General features: G+C 40.2%; 2 protein-coding genes across 3 annotated transcripts in view; one reads left to right on the top strand and one right to left on the bottom strand.

The window, feature by feature from the left end:
• LOC106882601 (dysbindin-A) overlaps positions 1 to 10,523 on the bottom strand; it is a 33,703-nt gene extending 23,180 nt beyond the window's left edge. The window contains exon 1 of the mRNA XM_014933349.3: positions 10,327 to 10,523. Coding sequence (XP_014788835.1) covers positions 10,327 to 10,352 — 26 coding nt within the window. The 5' untranslated portion in view covers positions 10,353 to 10,523. The remainder of the gene's footprint in view (positions 1 to 10,326) is intronic.
• LOC106882593 (uncharacterized) overlaps positions 6,997 to 18,512 on the top strand; it is a 40,724-nt gene continuing 29,208 nt past the window's right edge. The window contains exons 1-3 of one of the 2 annotated variants that reach the window (XM_089358434.1): positions 6,997 to 7,451; positions 15,531 to 15,648; positions 18,122 to 18,208. In XM_089358434.1, coding sequence (XP_089214560.1) covers positions 15,544 to 15,648; positions 18,122 to 18,208 — 192 coding nt within the window. In that variant the 5' untranslated portion in view covers positions 6,997 to 7,451; positions 15,531 to 15,543. Of the gene's footprint in view, positions 7,452 to 9,084; positions 9,193 to 15,530; positions 15,649 to 18,121; positions 18,209 to 18,512 lie in introns of those variants that run through there. The other variant, XM_089358428.1, reaches the window with a different exon arrangement.

The following is an 18,512-nucleotide window of genomic DNA, read 5'->3' as shown; positions in this document are numbered from 1 at the left end:
GGCAGAGTAAATGTTAGCAGGACTATGCAGAACACCTCTGTGGAATGCATACAACAATTTCATTAATAAATATTGCCTTTAATCAATTTATTATTGTGGAAATTGATATGAAAGAGAGTAGTTTCAAGAAAATAATTAGCTATAAAATTATGTAGAACCCTTTATTAAAAGAATACGAATACAAACTCCTCTTGAGTATCAGGTTCAACTCAGTATGATGCGTGAAGTGACCAGCATTCAGGCAGCAAGAAAGGCCATGGAGGCCTGTGGAGTCAAGGAGCCTGCAACAACGACAGATCAAACTCGTGCATACGTCAGCTCCCACCCTGAGGGCAATGAAGACATGAAGTTCGTCCAAGCTGAGTAGGCCACCAACATTAGTCACAGGGATGGCATCAATCCAGTCACTTGAGTATTTGGTGCAAGTAGACAGTAAGCGGCACCTTGAAAACTGGTCCGACTGGATGAAGAGGGAGTCGAAGGTGGTCTTCGAAATTATGTTGTCCCAAGTTCTCTGACTCCGACAGTCCTCCACCTTCTCAGGGACAGTCAAGCCCAGTTCCCTCCAGTTCTGGAGAGCTTCATCCAACTCCCTGTTGGAACTGGTCCATGTTGAAGAGGAGAGGATGTTGCTCACCAGGGTGGAGCAGATGTGGGTGGAGCAGGCGTGGGTGGAGGAAAGGAAGCAGGGGAGAGAGAGGGATGAATACTTACAAAGGCCAAGACCTCCAAATTGCTTGGGCAATGCAGCCTGATCGCAGGACTTAGAGAGAGTCTGACATTGACTAAGCATTTGAGTCTTTCAAAGATTAGGTGGTCGAAGTGTTGGAGGCATGATGGGAATCGGTAAGATGAGCTGACTCTGAGTAAATATAGAAGCTTAGGGATCGAGAGGTATTTCCTAAGTATGAAAAAACCTTGATAGGGTTCGATAGCTTCAATACTTTTCAGCAATTGCTCAAGGGTAGCCACCTTCAACTGGAAGATGGACTCAAAGGCAAGGTCAGTGATTGGGGCACCTAGAGGAGTTGTTTACTTGGAGACCCTGGCGACCAAGTTCCCCAACCATCATGTTAGGAATGGTGAGAACCCTGTCTGGACATTGAGGTTTAGCTCGATGCCTGTCTTGGTGATGTCATTAATGCCCAGTGCCAGCAGTGCGAACCTGAGCGGGTTGCCCTGTTGAACTCCTGAGGCAGAGGTGATGATTTGGTCATCGAATGAGGGATAGGAGGGCTCCTTTAAGCTTGCCATGCAAGGCAGTAGAGTTGTGGGACCTTCTCTCTGACAGAACTGAGGACAGCATCACAGCTGATGGATTTGAAGGCATCCTTAAGGTCAGGTTTGAGGATGACCTTGGGTGACAAGGAGGGCAAGTTGGCATAGGCTCTAGTAACGTGGACGGCAGCTTCACATCCCAATTTGGTTCCCACTCCTAGTTGGGTAGGGGAAAATCCTTCTTCCAATAAGCTAAAGACTGATTGTAAACATATCTTTGCAGTGAGACAGTGAAGGGTGCAGCTGAGTGCAATGGGGTGCAAGTCTCCATTGGGTTTTGTGAGCCCAAATAATTTTGCACCAAAGAATAGTGGGCAGATATAAGGGAGGACATTTGCTGAAGAGAACTGGTTCACAAACTGAGTCAAATTCTCCAAGAGCTCAAGTCCGGCGTCACCAGCCAATAAGGAGATACCATCCTTGAGGTGTTGAGGCCAAAGGACATCAATTCCCACACCTGAACCAGCAGGGAAGGATGAAATCACCTTTCTGATGTTATCAGAGGTGAAGACTGGTCTCAAGTATTCTGGGGGAATTGTGCTAGTTTAGTTGATTATCAGAAGGTGCTGGTGGGTGCTTCTCTTTCAGACGTCTGAGAGACTCAGAGTCACATGGAGTGAGGGAGGATAGAGAAGAGAGGAGACAGAAAGCCCTTTTACGTCAAATTTGTTGAATTTAGCATTGACTGTATGCTTAAGGGTTATTAGCTGCCTGTCGGTAGGCACCGTGCTCAATGTCAAATTGAGGTGAGAAGTGGTCAGGGTGGACTCAAATAGCTGGAACTGTCACTTGAGTGAGGATGTAAGGGAGCCTGATTTCACATCGTGCACGTGGAGAGAGAAGCGGGGGAACAGAAACAATTTATGCCAGTCAGATGCATTGTTGGATAAACATACATTTTTCAACAAGCTAGAGAGCGTGTGAGCAAGGCTATTCCGAGCTCCCTTAGGGATCCAGTTAATGAGCTTCAATTCAGATAAACCCTGGAGGGCTGCAGCAAAGTCCTCAGTAGAGAGCTAGTTGTCAGAGTGTGAGGTACCTCCACAGAGTGCATCGGAGCTGAAGTGGCACTGACTGTATGTCTAGTATGGAAGACTTTTGGCTTGAGCCTTGAGGATGTGGACACAACTCATGTAGTAATTTTGGTGGCATAGGTGGCAATTAACTGTCTTCGAGTAACAGCTAGTGCGAGCACAGGGAGCACAATCAGGTAGCAAGCTAGCATCGACTGACAGTAGAGGGCTAGCATTGGAAATCAGTTGAGGGCGTGCAGCATTGGTTCCAAAGGCGGGACTAGAACAGAGGTTGGGTTGTGTGAGGGAGAGTTAAAAGTTGGCAGGGTTAATTGTTTCCATCAGTGGGGCTTGAACGAAGGTCACGTGGTGGTGTGTGGGGGAAGGGTTGAAAGTTGTAGGAGTGGTGGGGTTGGTAGGCTTAATTCCATTCAGAACCTGTGGTGGAGAGAAGTTAGCTTCTCTTGAGCGTACCGAAGTTGGTGGAGAATGAGAGATCAGAGGTTGATCTATTGTCACATAGTCGCTCCACCAGGCAGGTCTCTTGGTCGTTCGATGCATGCCTCTACCACAAAGAATGGATAGGTTAAAGTGGTGGCAACCCCACCAATCAGCAGTCGTTGGTGATTGGGAGATAAAGAGCAACAAATATACAAGAATGAGGGGGGGAGGAGAAAAAAGAAGAATAAAGAAAAAAAGGAGAGAGGAAAAAACAAGAAAAGTGACAAAACTTTACAGAGCGCAATCGAAAAAGTTTAGAGTCACACACATGCGACTATTTGTGGCTTTGTCTCTATGAGCAGTATTGAAGTCTGTAGTAAGGCTTATATTCTATTAGATATTAATTTAATTTAATTTATTTAAAATAAAGTCATTTTATTAAAATTTGTATCCTCATTTTTTTTTCTCATTACTTAAAAAATTCTTTAAATATATTCATTTGTAACTTTGTCTCTGTACAGTACCGAAAATACAGTACATACATTATGTCCAGAAAAGGCAAAGTTGCAATGGTTATCATTCATTTTTAATTTAATTTGTAAATGAGAATTAGTCAAATGAAAAAAATCAAAATTTTGTTTCAATTTTCTTGGAAATTTTTGAATTCAAAATGACTGCAAAAAATGGTAATTTTATATATTTTTAATTAAAATTTTACAGCAATACCTGTAAAAACACTGTAAAAAGCCAATAAAAAATGCAGACGCATACTAACAATATTCTTAACAATTAAACCTGGAAAAGTAGAGGACAAGAAAAAGCTCATTAGAATTAGAGCTTAAAATATTGCTACTAAAATTAAAATTTTTAAATTTTTTTATTAATTCATTTAGTACAAAAAATAAAATTAAAAAAAGGAAAAGTGAAATTAATTGAATTTAAAAAAAACAATATGAAAAAGTACCTAAGAGGTACTTTTTAATTTTAGCTGCAATATTTTAAGCTCTAATTTTAATGAGTTTTTTCTTGTCCTCTACTTTTTCAGGTTTAATTGTTAAGAATATTGTTAGTATGCATCCGCATTTTTCATTGGCTAGTATATATATATATATATTCAATTTTTTTTCTCCGTGTTTTTCTCCTTGTCTCCGTATTCCCGAGCGTCATACTAATACATCCTTTTGTTATTTACACCACCTGTCCTCGTCTGTTGTTGTTTTTTTCGTATATTCTCCCATCATCATCATCATCATCATCATCGTTTAACGTCCGCTTTCCATGCTAGCATGGGTTGGACGATTTGACTGAGGACTGGTGAAACCGGATGGCAACACCAGGCTCCAGTCTGATTTGGCAGAGTTTCTACAGCTGGATGCCCTTCCTAACGCCAACCACTCAGAGAGTGTAGTGGGTGCTTTTACGTGTCACCCGCACGAAAACGGCCACGCTCGAAATGGTGTCTTTTATGTGCCACCCGCACAAGCCAGTCCAGGGGCACTGGCAACGATCTCGCTCGAAAATCCTACAGGAGCCAGTCAGGCGGTACTGGCAACGGCCACGCTCAAAATGGTGCATCTCATGTGCCACCCGCACAAGAACCAGTCCAGGGGCACTGGCAACGATCTTACTTGGCTTGCCGGGTCTTCTCACGCACAGCCCATTTCCAAAGGTCTCGGTCCGTAGTCATCGCCTCGGTGAGGCCCAATGTACGAAGGTCTTGCCTCACCACCTCAGCCCAGGTCTTCCTGGGCCTACCTCTTCCACGGGTTCCCTCAACTGTTAGGGTGTGGCACTTTTTCACGCAGCTATCCTCCTCCATTCTCACCACATGTCCATACCAGCGCAATCGTCTCTCTTGCACGCCACAACTGATGCTTCTAATGTTCAGCTTTTCTCTCAAGATACTTACACTCTGACGGGTATTCACATTGACATTACACATCCAACGGAGCATACTGGCTTCATTCCTTGCGAGCTTACGTATGTCCTCAGCAGTTACAGCCCATGTTTCACTGCCATGTAGCATGGTTGTTCGTACGCACGCATGCGTCATACAGTCTGCCTTTATATATATATCTGTCTCTCCTTTTCCAGCTGGGGTAACTGTGTATCTCCTCTACTGCAAGCCACCTATTTAAACTCTCTAATGCTCTTACCTCTCATTACCTGGTCCAAAGCCACTTCCCTCAATACTACTTGCTCCTCAGTTTAGGGGTCTTTTCTTGCAAGTTACATGGTGACTTTGCCATGCAAAAAGCACTCAGTACACTCTGTAAAGCGGTTGACATTAGAAAGGGCATCCAGCTGTAGAAATCATGCCATAGCAGACTGTAGAGCCTCCAGTTGCAAGAATAATCTCATAGAGAGAAAGTTGAGGAGTGAGAAATATTTTATTAAACGTGGGTTTAAACACATATAGCTTTCAGCTATAATAAAAAAAATAAATGTAGCAAGCTGAACTCTCAGTGTTTATAAGCTCATTAAAACTTTAAAAATATTCCATAAGATCTTTAGGTGTGAAACCTGTACAAGATGATTGGTTGGAAAAAATGTCAGCAGGTGTTATAATATAATAGGAGTTCAAGAATATAACCAAAATTAACTTTGGTCAACACTACCAAATATAGTAATATTAATTGTTTGCAGCAACCATCTCTAATCGATGTTGCCAAATATAGTAAAATTATTCATCAGCAGTTTTGACATCCAAACTTAAACATTCCATGTTCAAATTTGAAGAAAGTTATTTACAGTAAACAATAAAATGGAGCAGGGAGCAGGGATAAAGAAATCAGTAAGTAAATAATTAAAATAGGATGATGCACATTCCTTCAATCATATATCATGCAGGGAGAAACTAGTGGTCTCCTTTAAAACATTTTGGGATACCCCAAAATATGACATTACTGTGAACGACTGCAAGAATGATGCAACCAAGTACCATCCCAAGAATCATCTGAACTTTCAGTGAAGTGAAATAGTAAAGAAGTCAAACATGTCTTTGCCAGCAGTCTAGCACTCCACAACATTTCAAAGGTCACAAGTTGAAAAATATACTTTATCAACAGATTAGGATATTTCAGTGATTTATTTTGTTCAATATGGATGCAATACCAAGGACGTTATACAGCAAATCAGTCACTGCTCCACCTTTGTCTGCCGGCTTGATGACGATGTCGTCGAGGCGACAGAAGTTGCGGAGGGCGATTGATTCAGCACGGTTGAGGTTGGCCCGGAGGGATCTTTTTTTTTTAATTGAATCGTTCGACCAACGCATTACAGTCATACACGAACAAGTCTAGGCTACTGAATTGGCCTGGAGGCGGCGTCCAGTTGGATGGGTGGCGTCCCAGCTCCGAGAAGTAATCCCGATTGTCGTGACGCTGTGTGGACGTGTGGAAAAATGCACAGTTTGATGCGGCGCAGGAACTAGCTGACATCGGTGCAGGTCCCAAATTAGTCACAGTAGGGCGTGAGGGGCGCGAAGCGGAGACCCCTACTAAGGAGTGAACGCTCGGCAGCGGACAGGGGGAGATTGGGTGGTATAGTCACAACAGTGCGAGGAAGCAGGGTGGTAGGGTGAGTGGGGTCGGGAAGAAGAGAGGGAGGATAGGAAGGGTTGGGATGGGGTAGGGGTGGAATTGTTGGGAGGGGATGGCGTGGGGTAGGAATGTCCGGGTGGGAGGCGTGTGGAGTGTGCGGTGGAGAGGAGGGTGGAATCGGGAGGGGGAGCTGAAGGGGAGGATGTCAGGGGTGCGGGAGAGTGGGGGTTGAGGAGGCGGTGGAGTTTTTTATTTTTTGTGTATGTGAGGAAATTGTGGAGTTGGTGATTGAGATTAAGGAGGAAGCGGAGAATAGGTTGGGTGAAGGGTGGAGGGCAGAGGGAGGAGAGGAGGAGGTAAGCTTGGGGGAGTTGGTGGTCAAGGGAGTAGAGGAGGGAACGGGTGGAACGGATGGTGGCACGGATGAGGAGGCGGGAGGTGCGGGCAAGGGTGGGCTCGATGAAAGGGGAGGAATAGGGGGGAGCGTGGAACTTCAAGAGGAAGCCACGGGGTGTGACATGATGGCGGAGGCAACGGCTGAGAAAGTTGAGATGGCTCGTGTGGCGGGTCTTTTTGAAAAGCAAGTAAGAGAGTTTTTTTGTGGGTTGCAAGCATTGTGGGGGAAAAAAAGAAAGAAAACGGTGAAGAAGGGACTGAAGATGTTGGAGGAAGGAGTGGAGGTCAGGCATGGTGAGAGGATGTGAATGTCGGTGTGGGTGTTATTGGTGGCGAGAAAAGGGAAGGACGAGATAGGTAGAAGGAGAACGAGAAAAAGTGGAAGAGTCACGGACAAATTATACTGATATCCAATCAGCAGTAATCCAACAGGAACAGTAATCCGAAGGTACAAGAATTCCAGGAATTGGGTACTCCAAGTTCAGTTGAAAGGCCGGGATCCGTTTGAACGTGCGTTATATAGTGAGTTCAAAAAAGAAAAACAACAAAAAACAACGCGAGGACGTGATACAGATATTGTGTTACGGGACGCTCAGGAAAGGAAAGAAAGAGAATTTGACGTTTCGAGTGAGCTCTTCGTCGGAAATATAGGAAAGTCCAAAGGGAAGACGGAGGAAGTAAGAATCGCCAAACATATACACGAGGTTAGATTGTGGAATGACCGGAAGGGAAAGGGTGGAAAAAAAGTTCTTTCTAAGACAGGAGAGTGCAAGAGAGGGAGGTAAGTATGAGTCCGTGTGTGTGTAATAGCAGAACGTGTATGTGTGTGTGGTTTGGCTGTTTATCTGTTAGTGTGTGTGATATCTATCTATTTCTCTCTCTCTCTCTCTCTCTCTCTATATATATATATATATATATATATATATATATATATATAGAGAGAGAGAGAGAGAGAGAAAGTAATAATGAGTGAATGAGAATAAAGATGAAGAGTTAAAAAAGCATAAAAATAATTGAAAATGAAACAAAATTGAAGGCAAAACACTAAAAATTATTGAAAGTGGGTACAAATAAACACTACGTAGTATAGTAGTACTATGCTAGGGTATCTGTAGAAAGTTGAATGTGATTTCGGAAAATAACGAGGTAAAATTCCGATCTTGCGAATTTTCCGAAAGTCCTTCGCCACCTCAAGATTTTCCCCACAAATTACTTTATAATCGTAATGTATGCCTTTTGAAAGGTATTTCTATAAAATTTCATTGAAAAAACCCCCATTTTCCTAAAAATTACAAGGGAAAAACTCGGATCTTGTGAATTTTCTGAGGTACTCTCCCCACCCCTTGGAAAAGATTTTCCACACAAATTTCTTTATAATCGTAATGTATGCCGTTTGAAAGATATTTCTATGAATTTTCATCGAAAAAAAAACTCCCATTTTCCCAGTATTTGTTTTGGATTTTCATTTCCGGGTCAAGATGTAAACATTAACCCAATGTTTTTCAACTCACTACATTACATACGTGAGACCCAACTGTATATATTTATTATGCAGAAAGCTCAAGATTATTTTGTCATGACTTAAGTTTTAATTCAGAGGGATCTTCTCCGAGACAAGCCATCATCACCATGGCTAACGAGCACAAATCTATCCATTTTCACAATGGACTTGTAACATGCTCCTTTACTATTCCAAGTATATCTAAGGCCCCGTACTCAAAGATTTTGTGTTTGTCCTGTTACATTTCTTGCAACCTACCTCGACTATAATTGTTATTGAACGGGCAACCGTCGTTACGATACCAAGGTTTATAATAATAAATAAATAATTCAATAATATTCAATCACAAAAACATTTAAAAATAACAATAAGAATTTTAATAGTTTAAAACGGACAACAACGTTGTAATTTATATACTTAACCAGGTGGAGGCGCAATGGCCCAGTGGTCATAGGATCGCGGTTTCGATTCCCAGACCGGGCGTTGTGAGTGTTTATTGAGCGAAAACACCTAAAGCTCCAGAGGCTCCGGCAGGGGATGGTGGCGAACCCTGCTGTACTCTTTCACCACAACTTTCTCTCACTCTTTCTTCCTGTTTCTGTTGTGCCTGTAATTCAAAGGGTCAGCCTTGTCACACTGTGTCACGCTGAATAACCCCGAGAACTACATTAAGGGTACAGGTGTCTGTGGAGTGCTCAGCCACTTGCACGTTAATTTCACGAGCAGGCTGTTCCGTTGATTGGATCAACTGGAACCCTCGACGTTGTAAGCGACGGAGTGCCAACAACAACTTAACCAGGTAACGTTTTTGCAAGAGAAGAATTTGATATAAATACGTCACACCTATAAAGGGAGAGTAGTCTATTTGTATAATTGCAACGATTCTACCTCTGTTGGGAGAGTGTCGCGGTTATTTAAAATGGAGTTTACAAATTTGGAGACAGTCTTATTTTAGTGAGAAATTTGCGTACTTTTCGCCAGATTTCAACGGATTTAGTTTAATATATATGAAGTTCTGCTGGTATATATATTTATTTTTTTAATCATTTGTGTGTGTATTTACAGTGGATATTGTTATTTGTCTTTAATAACGAAATATTCACTTATTAAACAGCATTGTTTTTGTTTTGGCATATTTTGGATTTATATTGTCGCTATTTTTATATATTTATTTGTTTCAGCCAAGTGGCTGTGGTCATGCTGGAGCACCACCGCTATGTTGGATTTTTAAAACTTGTTTCACCGTTAAAAAATTCTTTCTGTCTCTTGTTATCTCAAACAATATCATTACAAGATATTTCACTATCTCATGTTAGTTATTAATTCGGTATACCATTAATTCAACTAATTCTTATTTAAATTTGGCTGCGGAGTTTTTATAATTCATTTAATAAACAAGCGTATTATTTATATATATTACACGAGTGAACGGAAATAGTCAAAAGGGGCAAAAAAGCATACTTCATTTAAATGCTATAAATAATTGTTGAAGTAAAACTTTAAGTTGCTTGTTAACTGACAATGTATAGACATATATACAATGAAAATACAATCGTAAAATGGCATTATATATATGAGAAAAAAGGTTTAGTTTTATCCAATATCTTAAAACAGTGAAACACAAAATATTAATTCAGTCATGTACTGAAATGCATGGTATTACTTGCATATTTATGGCTTTTAGTGTCGAAAAGAATGGTTCAATTGACATTACGAAGAAATCTCGACAGTCTTTGTTGAGGCTGCCCCGTCCGCGAATTTTTTCCCCACAAGATTTTCGAACCCCAGTAATGAACTCATTTGCTTACAGCCATTCGGAGCTCACCTTCATCTTGTTGCCAAGTTTACAAATACACTCTACCAAGTAAACTCAAGACGAAGAACGGTGTTGTAAGTCGACCAATCGCCAAATTATGCCTGATTTCAGAAGGAGACAAGTAATTAGATTTACATCTATACCTATTAACGGATTTTGTTAGGGTTCCAAATAGTAAAGATGTGGATTGGAGAAAAATGTGGGTAGAGGGTGATGTGCTAGCAACCCTCTCCCTTTACAAAGTAAACAACAACACAAATAACTACGCAGAGGCAGCCATGGTTCAAACAAGAACAACAAGCATTCTTAAAAGAGAAAAGAAACATGGTCATTCCTTACCCAAGTGACCTTATCTTATCGCCCATCACTTGTTATGCGCTCATAAATTAGTTTGATAGTTGAGTTCCGATGGGCTGTATGCAAATGAGTTCATAACTGGGGTCCGGAACTCTCGTGGGAAAACATTTCGTGCCCCGTCCAGCAACACAAGTTTCAATGACGTTCTTGCAAGTTGCACGTAGCACCGACGAACTCTTCTTTACTTAACTCATAAAGCACTGGGATTTGCACTTACATAGCACGGACTTCTGAGCATATTTTATGAAAATGAGACTACCATGCACACATAAAAAACAAAAAAATAGTTAAAATATCTTCTTAGAATGTATTAGTGCCAAGTTTTACATCATCTGAAAAGTCATTAGTTGAACTATTAGTCCTCTCGCATTCTGAAGTGCGGGGGGGGGGGGGATATCAGAATGTTTGAGTGACATTAGACCCCAACAGACGCCCATAAATTAAATGTATCTGTCTGGACCATGATCGTGACCTGTGCCTGGCGGCCACGATCGTCGCCTGTCGCACTTTGTGTTAAAGTGTATTGCCAACAACATCGAACTTGATAATGGTGCTTACTGTTGCTTTTTTTTTCACACTGCAACTATTAAATAACACTTGATTGAGAGATACTGGTAACCGACGAGGTTGAAGAACTTCCCTGCTTCACAAGTGTTGTTAGTACAAGCATTACTGTTGTGTAGTCTCAAACCAGTCCTGATTGAGTGATCCTACGGAACAAGGGTAGTCTGATGAGAGACAAGGCTCGATCTTTGAGATCATCATTTCACCTTTATATCCATATCCTGTCTGCCTAGCTATATCACTTCAACATGAAGTGGTGAATCGTAAGGCGTGCAGTATGACAGTATATTGCAATTTCATATCTGTCTCATCCATTCCCGTATACCTATAGACTGTGATGGTTGTTGGAGGTGAGCAAGAAGGATGGGGTTAAAGCACAACAGTTGTGACCCCTCCATTCATGTTGGTGGTGTGCATCTCAGCCCAGTGTTTGAAGCCAGTGACAGTATTAATGTTGCAGCTATTTCTGATAGTGTTTTTAGGATGTTGTAATGATCTGGGGTGTTGTGTAGTTTAAGTATTTGGAGGTAGCTGTCCATATAGTAACTAGAACTACAAGGATTGAAGCTGGCTACTATTACAAACTGTGTCCATTTGTTTGTCCAAATGACATTTCATTTGTTTTTAGTATATTTACTTTATGCTGTTGGTCTGTGTACAAGATGCATAGTGCACTGTTTTGTGTTCTTTGTAGTATGTTGTGATCAGGGCTAGCATAATCCAGTGTTCACCACTATTTATAGTACAGCAGTAATATGAAACCAACCGCTAGGTACTCAGTAGGACACCACAAGTGAGCCACCATAGTTTCACGTGATCGGTCTATAAATCGACCACTCTGTTCTAAAATAAAACTGCTTGTCCCTTATAAAAACCGTTTGACATGTTGCTTGGAGGATAGATGGCTTATGACCAGAGATTTGCGCAGATGACTTCATATAATTTTGAACTGACCGCATATTGTGACAAAGATAGCTTTCTATAATTTCAGAGCAGTTTTTCTCTCTCTCCCAGCCAGCAATTATTAATATTGTTCATTGTAAACAGCCAACACCATATATCTTTATGTCCAGCAATAGATATTCATTTAAATGTTTGTATGTTTGCATCAGTTATTATTCACACAGCCAACAAAGTACATCTTCATTGGTAGCTCAACTTGAGGGACTTATAGCACCCAGCAACAAAGCTTCTTTCCATTGGCTAAGTATGGTATTTGTGCTTGTTCTGTGCTTGGTTTTGTTCTATTTACTGTGTTTTCTATGTGTGTTGTGGAGGAATTCTATCTAAGTTGAAGTATTTTTGTTTTCTCTTTTGTGTATTATATTTGTGCTGTTGAGTGCAAAGTTTGGTTCTCTGTTGCTTGTATGAAAGGAGACAGTAGATTTGGTAGGTGCCACATTAAGTTTCTTAAGGAACTTATTTTCTATGATTTAAATAGTTTGTAGTGGTTGTGCTACAGTATCTGGAGAAAGATAGGAAGATGTGTGGTACCGTGAGAGCATGGATCCTTGTGATACTTCATTACGACCGAGTTGAAGAATTTGATGAATGAATTTAGACAATCCAATTATTTTTCAACTCTCACAAATACATAACTACACACATGCACTATGACAGGTACACACACACATCCTTCTACGTTTTCATCATTTCTTGCATGAGCATTTGAGTAAATATATCTGTTAATTCTTGTTATAAATGATGTCCCATGGCTCAATGGTTAGAGCATTGGGCTCACAATCATGAGGCAGTGAGTTCAATTCCTGGGCTAGACTGTGTGTTGTGTTCCTGAGCAAGACACTTTATTTCACATTGCTCCAGTTCACTCAGCTGTAGAAATAAGTTGTGATGTCACTGGTGTCAAGCTGTATCAGCTTTTGCCTTTCCCTTGAATAATATCGGTGGTGTGTTGAGGGGAGGCTGGTATGCATGGGTGACTGCTGATCTTCCATAAGCAACCTTGCTTAGACTTGTGCTTTGGAGGAGAACTTCCTAGGTGCAATCCCATGGTCATTCATGACTGAAGGGGGTCTTTATAAGACTAAACTTTTGCGTTTTGTTGAGGTGAGGGAAGATCATGTAAGCGGATGAGAGGATAGATCCTTGTGATACTCCATTTGGGAAATTGCAGATTCTGGAGGTGTTGTTTTTATGTACTGCATAAGCTTGGTGGCTAAACGAGTAGTTTGCTAGCCAGCATTTTGTATTCATTCTTTTGAAGTATTATCTCTTATATGAACAGCAGGAGTGGCTGTGTGGTAAGTAGCTTGCTTACCAACCACATGGTTCTGGGTTCAGTCCCACTGTGTGGCATCTTGGGCAAGTGTCTTCTACTATAGCCTCGGGCCGACCAAAGCCTTGTGAGTGGATTTGGTAGACGGAAACTGGAAGAAGCCCGTCGTATATATATATGTACTAGCAGTATATCCTGGTATTGCCAGGGATTAAGCTAGGATTATTAAGTGATCAAGTGCTTTATTTCAAACCAAAATAAGTAACATTGACATCAGATTTGAGCGAAATCCATTGAAATTGGTTTGGCTGAAAATGGTTTGCTGGCAATTTGATTGTGAAATCCCATAAGGAATCAGTTTATTGGTTATTTCCACTCATTGACTGTTTTTTTTAAAGTTGCATTAGAGATCTGCATAGGAGGTTGATCTGAAGGTTTGCATTGGGGATCTGGATTGGAGTAACTTAGGAAAACTTACCAACAGCCTTAACCAAGAAATAAGGGGCCTGTCCCTTCTAGGTTAACTCTATGAGCAACTTAGTCAATCACTGATATCAGCCAAGTGAGCATTGTTGTTGAAGTCAGCATTATCCAATAAAAAAGAGGAAGAGTTCATAAGTCATGTTGCCATGGTTTGAGAATATGTCCAACCAATGCTTCCTGATCAGTTTATAACCACATGGGCTGCAATGACAACTTGTCTATAAAACTTCGCTATAGACAACATTGCATGTTCTGCCCTGAGGAGCATACACAAAAAGAGCGTTTCTACTACCCACGCGGGAGCAGGCCACCTAAAGTTGCCCATGTGAAAAGCATGGCTCCCCCAAATGGATGCCTGCCACCGGTGTGCTGAAATCCTCGGAATTTCACTCACCCTACACATTGATCTTTTCACCATCTATTTTTTCAATGTACGGGAAAAATATGGAGATTAAGAATATGGATAAATTTTTTTTTTTAATCTCAAATTTACCATGAAAAACTCCAGCTAAATTTTAGATAACACTCGCACGATTTTCACTAAGAAAAAAATAAATCAGATTTTTTGCGTGGAATCAACTATCCTGGCCTGCTAATATGCTACAAAGCCCTTCATGTGGTCCGAAAAACGGGTTGGGGTGCGGTGGAAGCCTCAGAAAGTTTAAATCACATCAGCCTATTCCGTAAAATGTGTTGGAGGGAAATGACGTCGTAAAAGCGAAAGAGATAGAGAGAGCGCGATTTCTTTTGAAGTTGGCATGTGTGTGTGTAATGTTGCTGGTGTGTGTATGTGTGAGAGAGAGAGAGAGAGAGAGAGATAACTGAAATTATTTTTATTTCCTTTTTTTATAGTGAGTATGCGAGACACAAAGTGTGGTGAAGTTCTTTTGTTAGTGTGAGAGAGAGCGGTTATGTATGTATGTATGTATGCATACGTACGTATGCATGTCCATCCGAGCTTTCAACAGGTCTTGTTTTTAATCCTGCTGGGTTTCTAGCAACCATCCTCACCAGGGTAGCCTGGTGGGGGTGCCAGTTTAGTCGCCGGCAACCCGACCATGCAACAGGTTGTACTGGATTACATGTTACCAGTAGCACTTATGAGAGCCTCATACGTAAGGAGGGAATCGACACTTTTGAAAGAGCATGTATCCAGCATGAAGAACTTAAGCGAGCTGCGCGAAAGCGCACGGCTCGTAAAGTGAATGGGGAAAGCTTGGTCTGCAATGTTTGCAGTCGTGTATGCTTGTCAAGAGCAGGGCTCATTAGCCACCAACGGAGCCGCAAATGCAAAATATAAGTTAGTCCTAGAGCGCACAATGTTCCCTGAAGGTCGGCAATGGTCTTCCTTGGTCACGAGTGGACGGCCATCATCATGTATGTATGTATGGCTACAGTGACACACACACACACACACACACACACACACACGCAGTTGTTATGTGTGTGTGTGTGTGTGTGTCACTGAATCCATTCACACACAGACATACATAACCTGCATGTGTGTGTGTGTATGTGTGTGTGTGTGTCACTGTAGCCATTCATACATACATACATAACCTCTCTGTCTCACACTAACAGAACTTCACCACACTCTCTGTCTCGCATACTCACTATAAAAAGGAAATACAAATAATTTCAGTTATCTCTCTTTCTTTCTCTCCCTCTCTCATACATACACACCAGCAACATTACACACACAGTGCCGAGGCCAGATAAGGAAGGAGTAGTCAAGCAAATTTGTTCATCATAACTTAATCTTTATCTTTTCCAGGTCTTGCATGAGTTAGATGGATTTTGTTGAGGCAGATTTTGTACAGCTGGATGCCTTTCCTGTCATCAACCTTCATTTTCCAAAATTTTATTTGTTTTTGTTTCTTTTGATTTTCTTTTCACTCTATAGAAACTCTAGAAATATGTCATCAAACACAGATCAAAAGATAAAGAAACCCGATGAAGATGTGGTTTCAAAACCACAACCTCAAAACAATGATAAACTGAGCACTAGTCCAAAATCTCTTGTAAGTATGCTACTTAAACAACTGAATATTATTTCATTAATATTAAAGTTGTCACATATTTATTTTTGCTAAGACAATAATAAAATACATATGGTAATTCTCAAATTTTGCAATGGAAGCAGCTCTAGATTAAAATATTAATTTATATGACATAATGTATGTATATTGCAAAGAAGCTGGAGCTACAGTGTTCATCTTCAAGAAAAATCTCTTTATAACATATTGTGTTAAAACCACAATATACTTCAGGGCTAGATAAAACTAAATGAAGGGGGTCTGCCTCAAAAAGAACTATAACCTGGAAACAACTGCAAGAGTGACAGACATGCACTTCATCACTTTTGTAGCTTGTCGATGCCACACACTTGTCTCTTCCTACATGAAAACATCTCAGCCAGTCTGAAGTATGTAGAGTCAGTGAATAAACAATTCATTGGTTTTATAGAGATGATGCAAGGCTGAATAAAATTCAAATTTTGCAATAGAAGCATCTCTAGATTAGAATTTTTATTTATATGATATACTTTAACGCACATATATATTTGGTCAAATCAGCATGGGAAACCATTAATCCAGATGAATATTTTTTTCTCTCTCCATTTTTTCCCCTCTCTCCATTGCTTTCTCTCCTCATTCCTTTCTGTAAAGAGTACACAGTTGTGGCCAAAAGTTTGGAACATACAGAGGTTGGACAAAATAATGGAAACGCCTTAAAATTTCAAACAAATATATTTTAATATGGGTTAGGACCACCTTTGGCAGTAATTACAGCTTGAATTCTACGAGGTATGGACTCGTACAAAGTTTGAATTGTTTTCAAAGGAATTTTTGTCTATTCTTCAGCTAAAACAGTCTCCAGTTCTTGTAGCGATGATGGCGGAGGATATCGACTCCTTACTTGTTTTTCTAAAATGCACCATAAATGTTCGATAATATTGAAATCTGGGGACTATGGTGGCCAGATAAGATGTTCAACTTCACTAGAATGTTCCTTGTGTCATTCAGTAACAACTTTAGCTGTGTGAATTGGTGTGTAGCGAGGCACAAAGAAGCCAGCACCATTTTGAAATAGCAAGATCTCGCCTGCAACCATTATTTAAGGAAAAGACAACAGCATTTTCCCTCTTGTTCTTCTCACGCTGACACCATTCAAGATTTTGAAGCCAGAAGCTCACAGTGGACTTTTGTCCTGCTGTGATGCCACATGTATTGTCTCTAGAGGTTATTGAACCTCACGTGTATGGGAGAGAAGGCTAACTACACACTATTGTGAAGATGGTTACTGAAAGCAAACCCCTTGTATGAAGCACCTGTGAATAAACGGTTATAATAAAAGGTGGAGTAGAATAAATTTACTCCACCTGAGAACTTCATTCTTTGTATTTCCAGCTACTTGAATAAACAGAATAATTATAATAAAGAAGAAGATACCCCCAAAGTATCATAAAAACCATCTTTCCATTATAGGTGCATTTTCATCCTGAAAGATTGTATTTCACTCTGGAAACAGTTCCGCAACCATAGGATGAATTTGATCAGATAAAATGCTTAAATAGCCTTGACTATTAATTCTACCATGAAGGGAAACCATTGGGCCAGCGGATTTCCAAGATATAGCACCCCAGATCATCACAGATCCTCCTCCATGTTTAACAGTTGGAAGAAGGCAGTGGAAACTGGGTTCTCGAGGTGGTCCTTAAGCTCTTCAGTAATTTTGGGAGCTGTACTTTTGTGATCCTTTTTAACAATTCACATAAGAGTGTGATGGTCCCTATCTGAAAGTTTTGGTTTTCTTCTGGAGTTTTGTTTTGACGAGGAGGTTTTTCCCTCTTTCTCAAAGGCTGTCATTACTTTTGAGACAGTACTTCTTGATACACCAAATATTTTGGCTGTTTTTGTTATACTAGCACCTGCTATACGAGCACCAACAGTTTGACCTCTTTGAAAGTTTGGTAGATCTGTCATTTTAAGGAATTTTAATTACCTTTTTCTGATAATATCTGAAGAGAAACAGCAATTTTAGGAAAACATATTAAGCAACACTCATAATAAATCAAAAAAACATAAAAATAAACAAGCTTTTGACAGTTTTATAGATATTTCAAAATTATGATGTTATGATACTAGGTGTTTCCATTATTTTGTCCAACCCCTGTAGGTTTGGAAATAAGAATTTTTATATTAAATGCCCAATATGTGCATTGTGTATATTTGAATCGAATTGTACTTGGGCATAACAATTTTGATTTTTAAAGAAATGTTCCAAACTTTTGGCCATGACTGTAGGCTTGAAACCTGAAAGATTCTTCCATTTTTTCCTGAGTATCAAAGTAATATACCTTATTTGTTGTTCCTTCACTTGTTTCTGTCTTCTGTTTTTTTTGTATTTTGTACAATTTTGAAATATAAACACACACACATACATACATTGTTTAAAAAAATATCTTTTCTCCTTTCTTATATTTGATACTAGTTGAAACAAATTGCCAAGATAAATGAAGTACTACCGCCAAGTCATCCAGATGATTCTCCAACAATCCATTTTGTACCCTTACAAACGGTAAGTTTTTCTCTGCTACTAATTTTAATAATACATTGAGAGGCTGGGGAGGAGGAGGAGAAGGTGCAGTGTTTATTGCCATTTAGGTCTTCATAGACTAGGGTAATAAGAAACTCCATTAGCATAACTAATTTCACTTCAGATCAGCACCAACAATTTTATCTTCCATGATCCATTCTAATATACAGCTTGTAACTTATTTTGCAGCAAGAACCAAACTGTACTGTCTTCCTAGTTTCGGAATATGCCTCACTCAAATTAATCTCACTCGAAATGATGACTCACATTACATAAAACAAAGGCA

The sequence above is a fragment of the Octopus bimaculoides genome, chromosome 1 (genome assembly GCF_046866305.1).
Source record: "Octopus bimaculoides isolate indiv1 chromosome 1, ASM4686630v1, whole genome shotgun sequence".
In the NCBI taxonomy this organism is placed as follows: Eukaryota; Metazoa; Mollusca; class Cephalopoda; order Octopoda; family Octopodidae; genus Octopus; species Octopus bimaculoides.
Note: the sequence above shows the minus strand (reverse complement) of the source record. Positions and strands in the feature narration are given on the sequence as shown.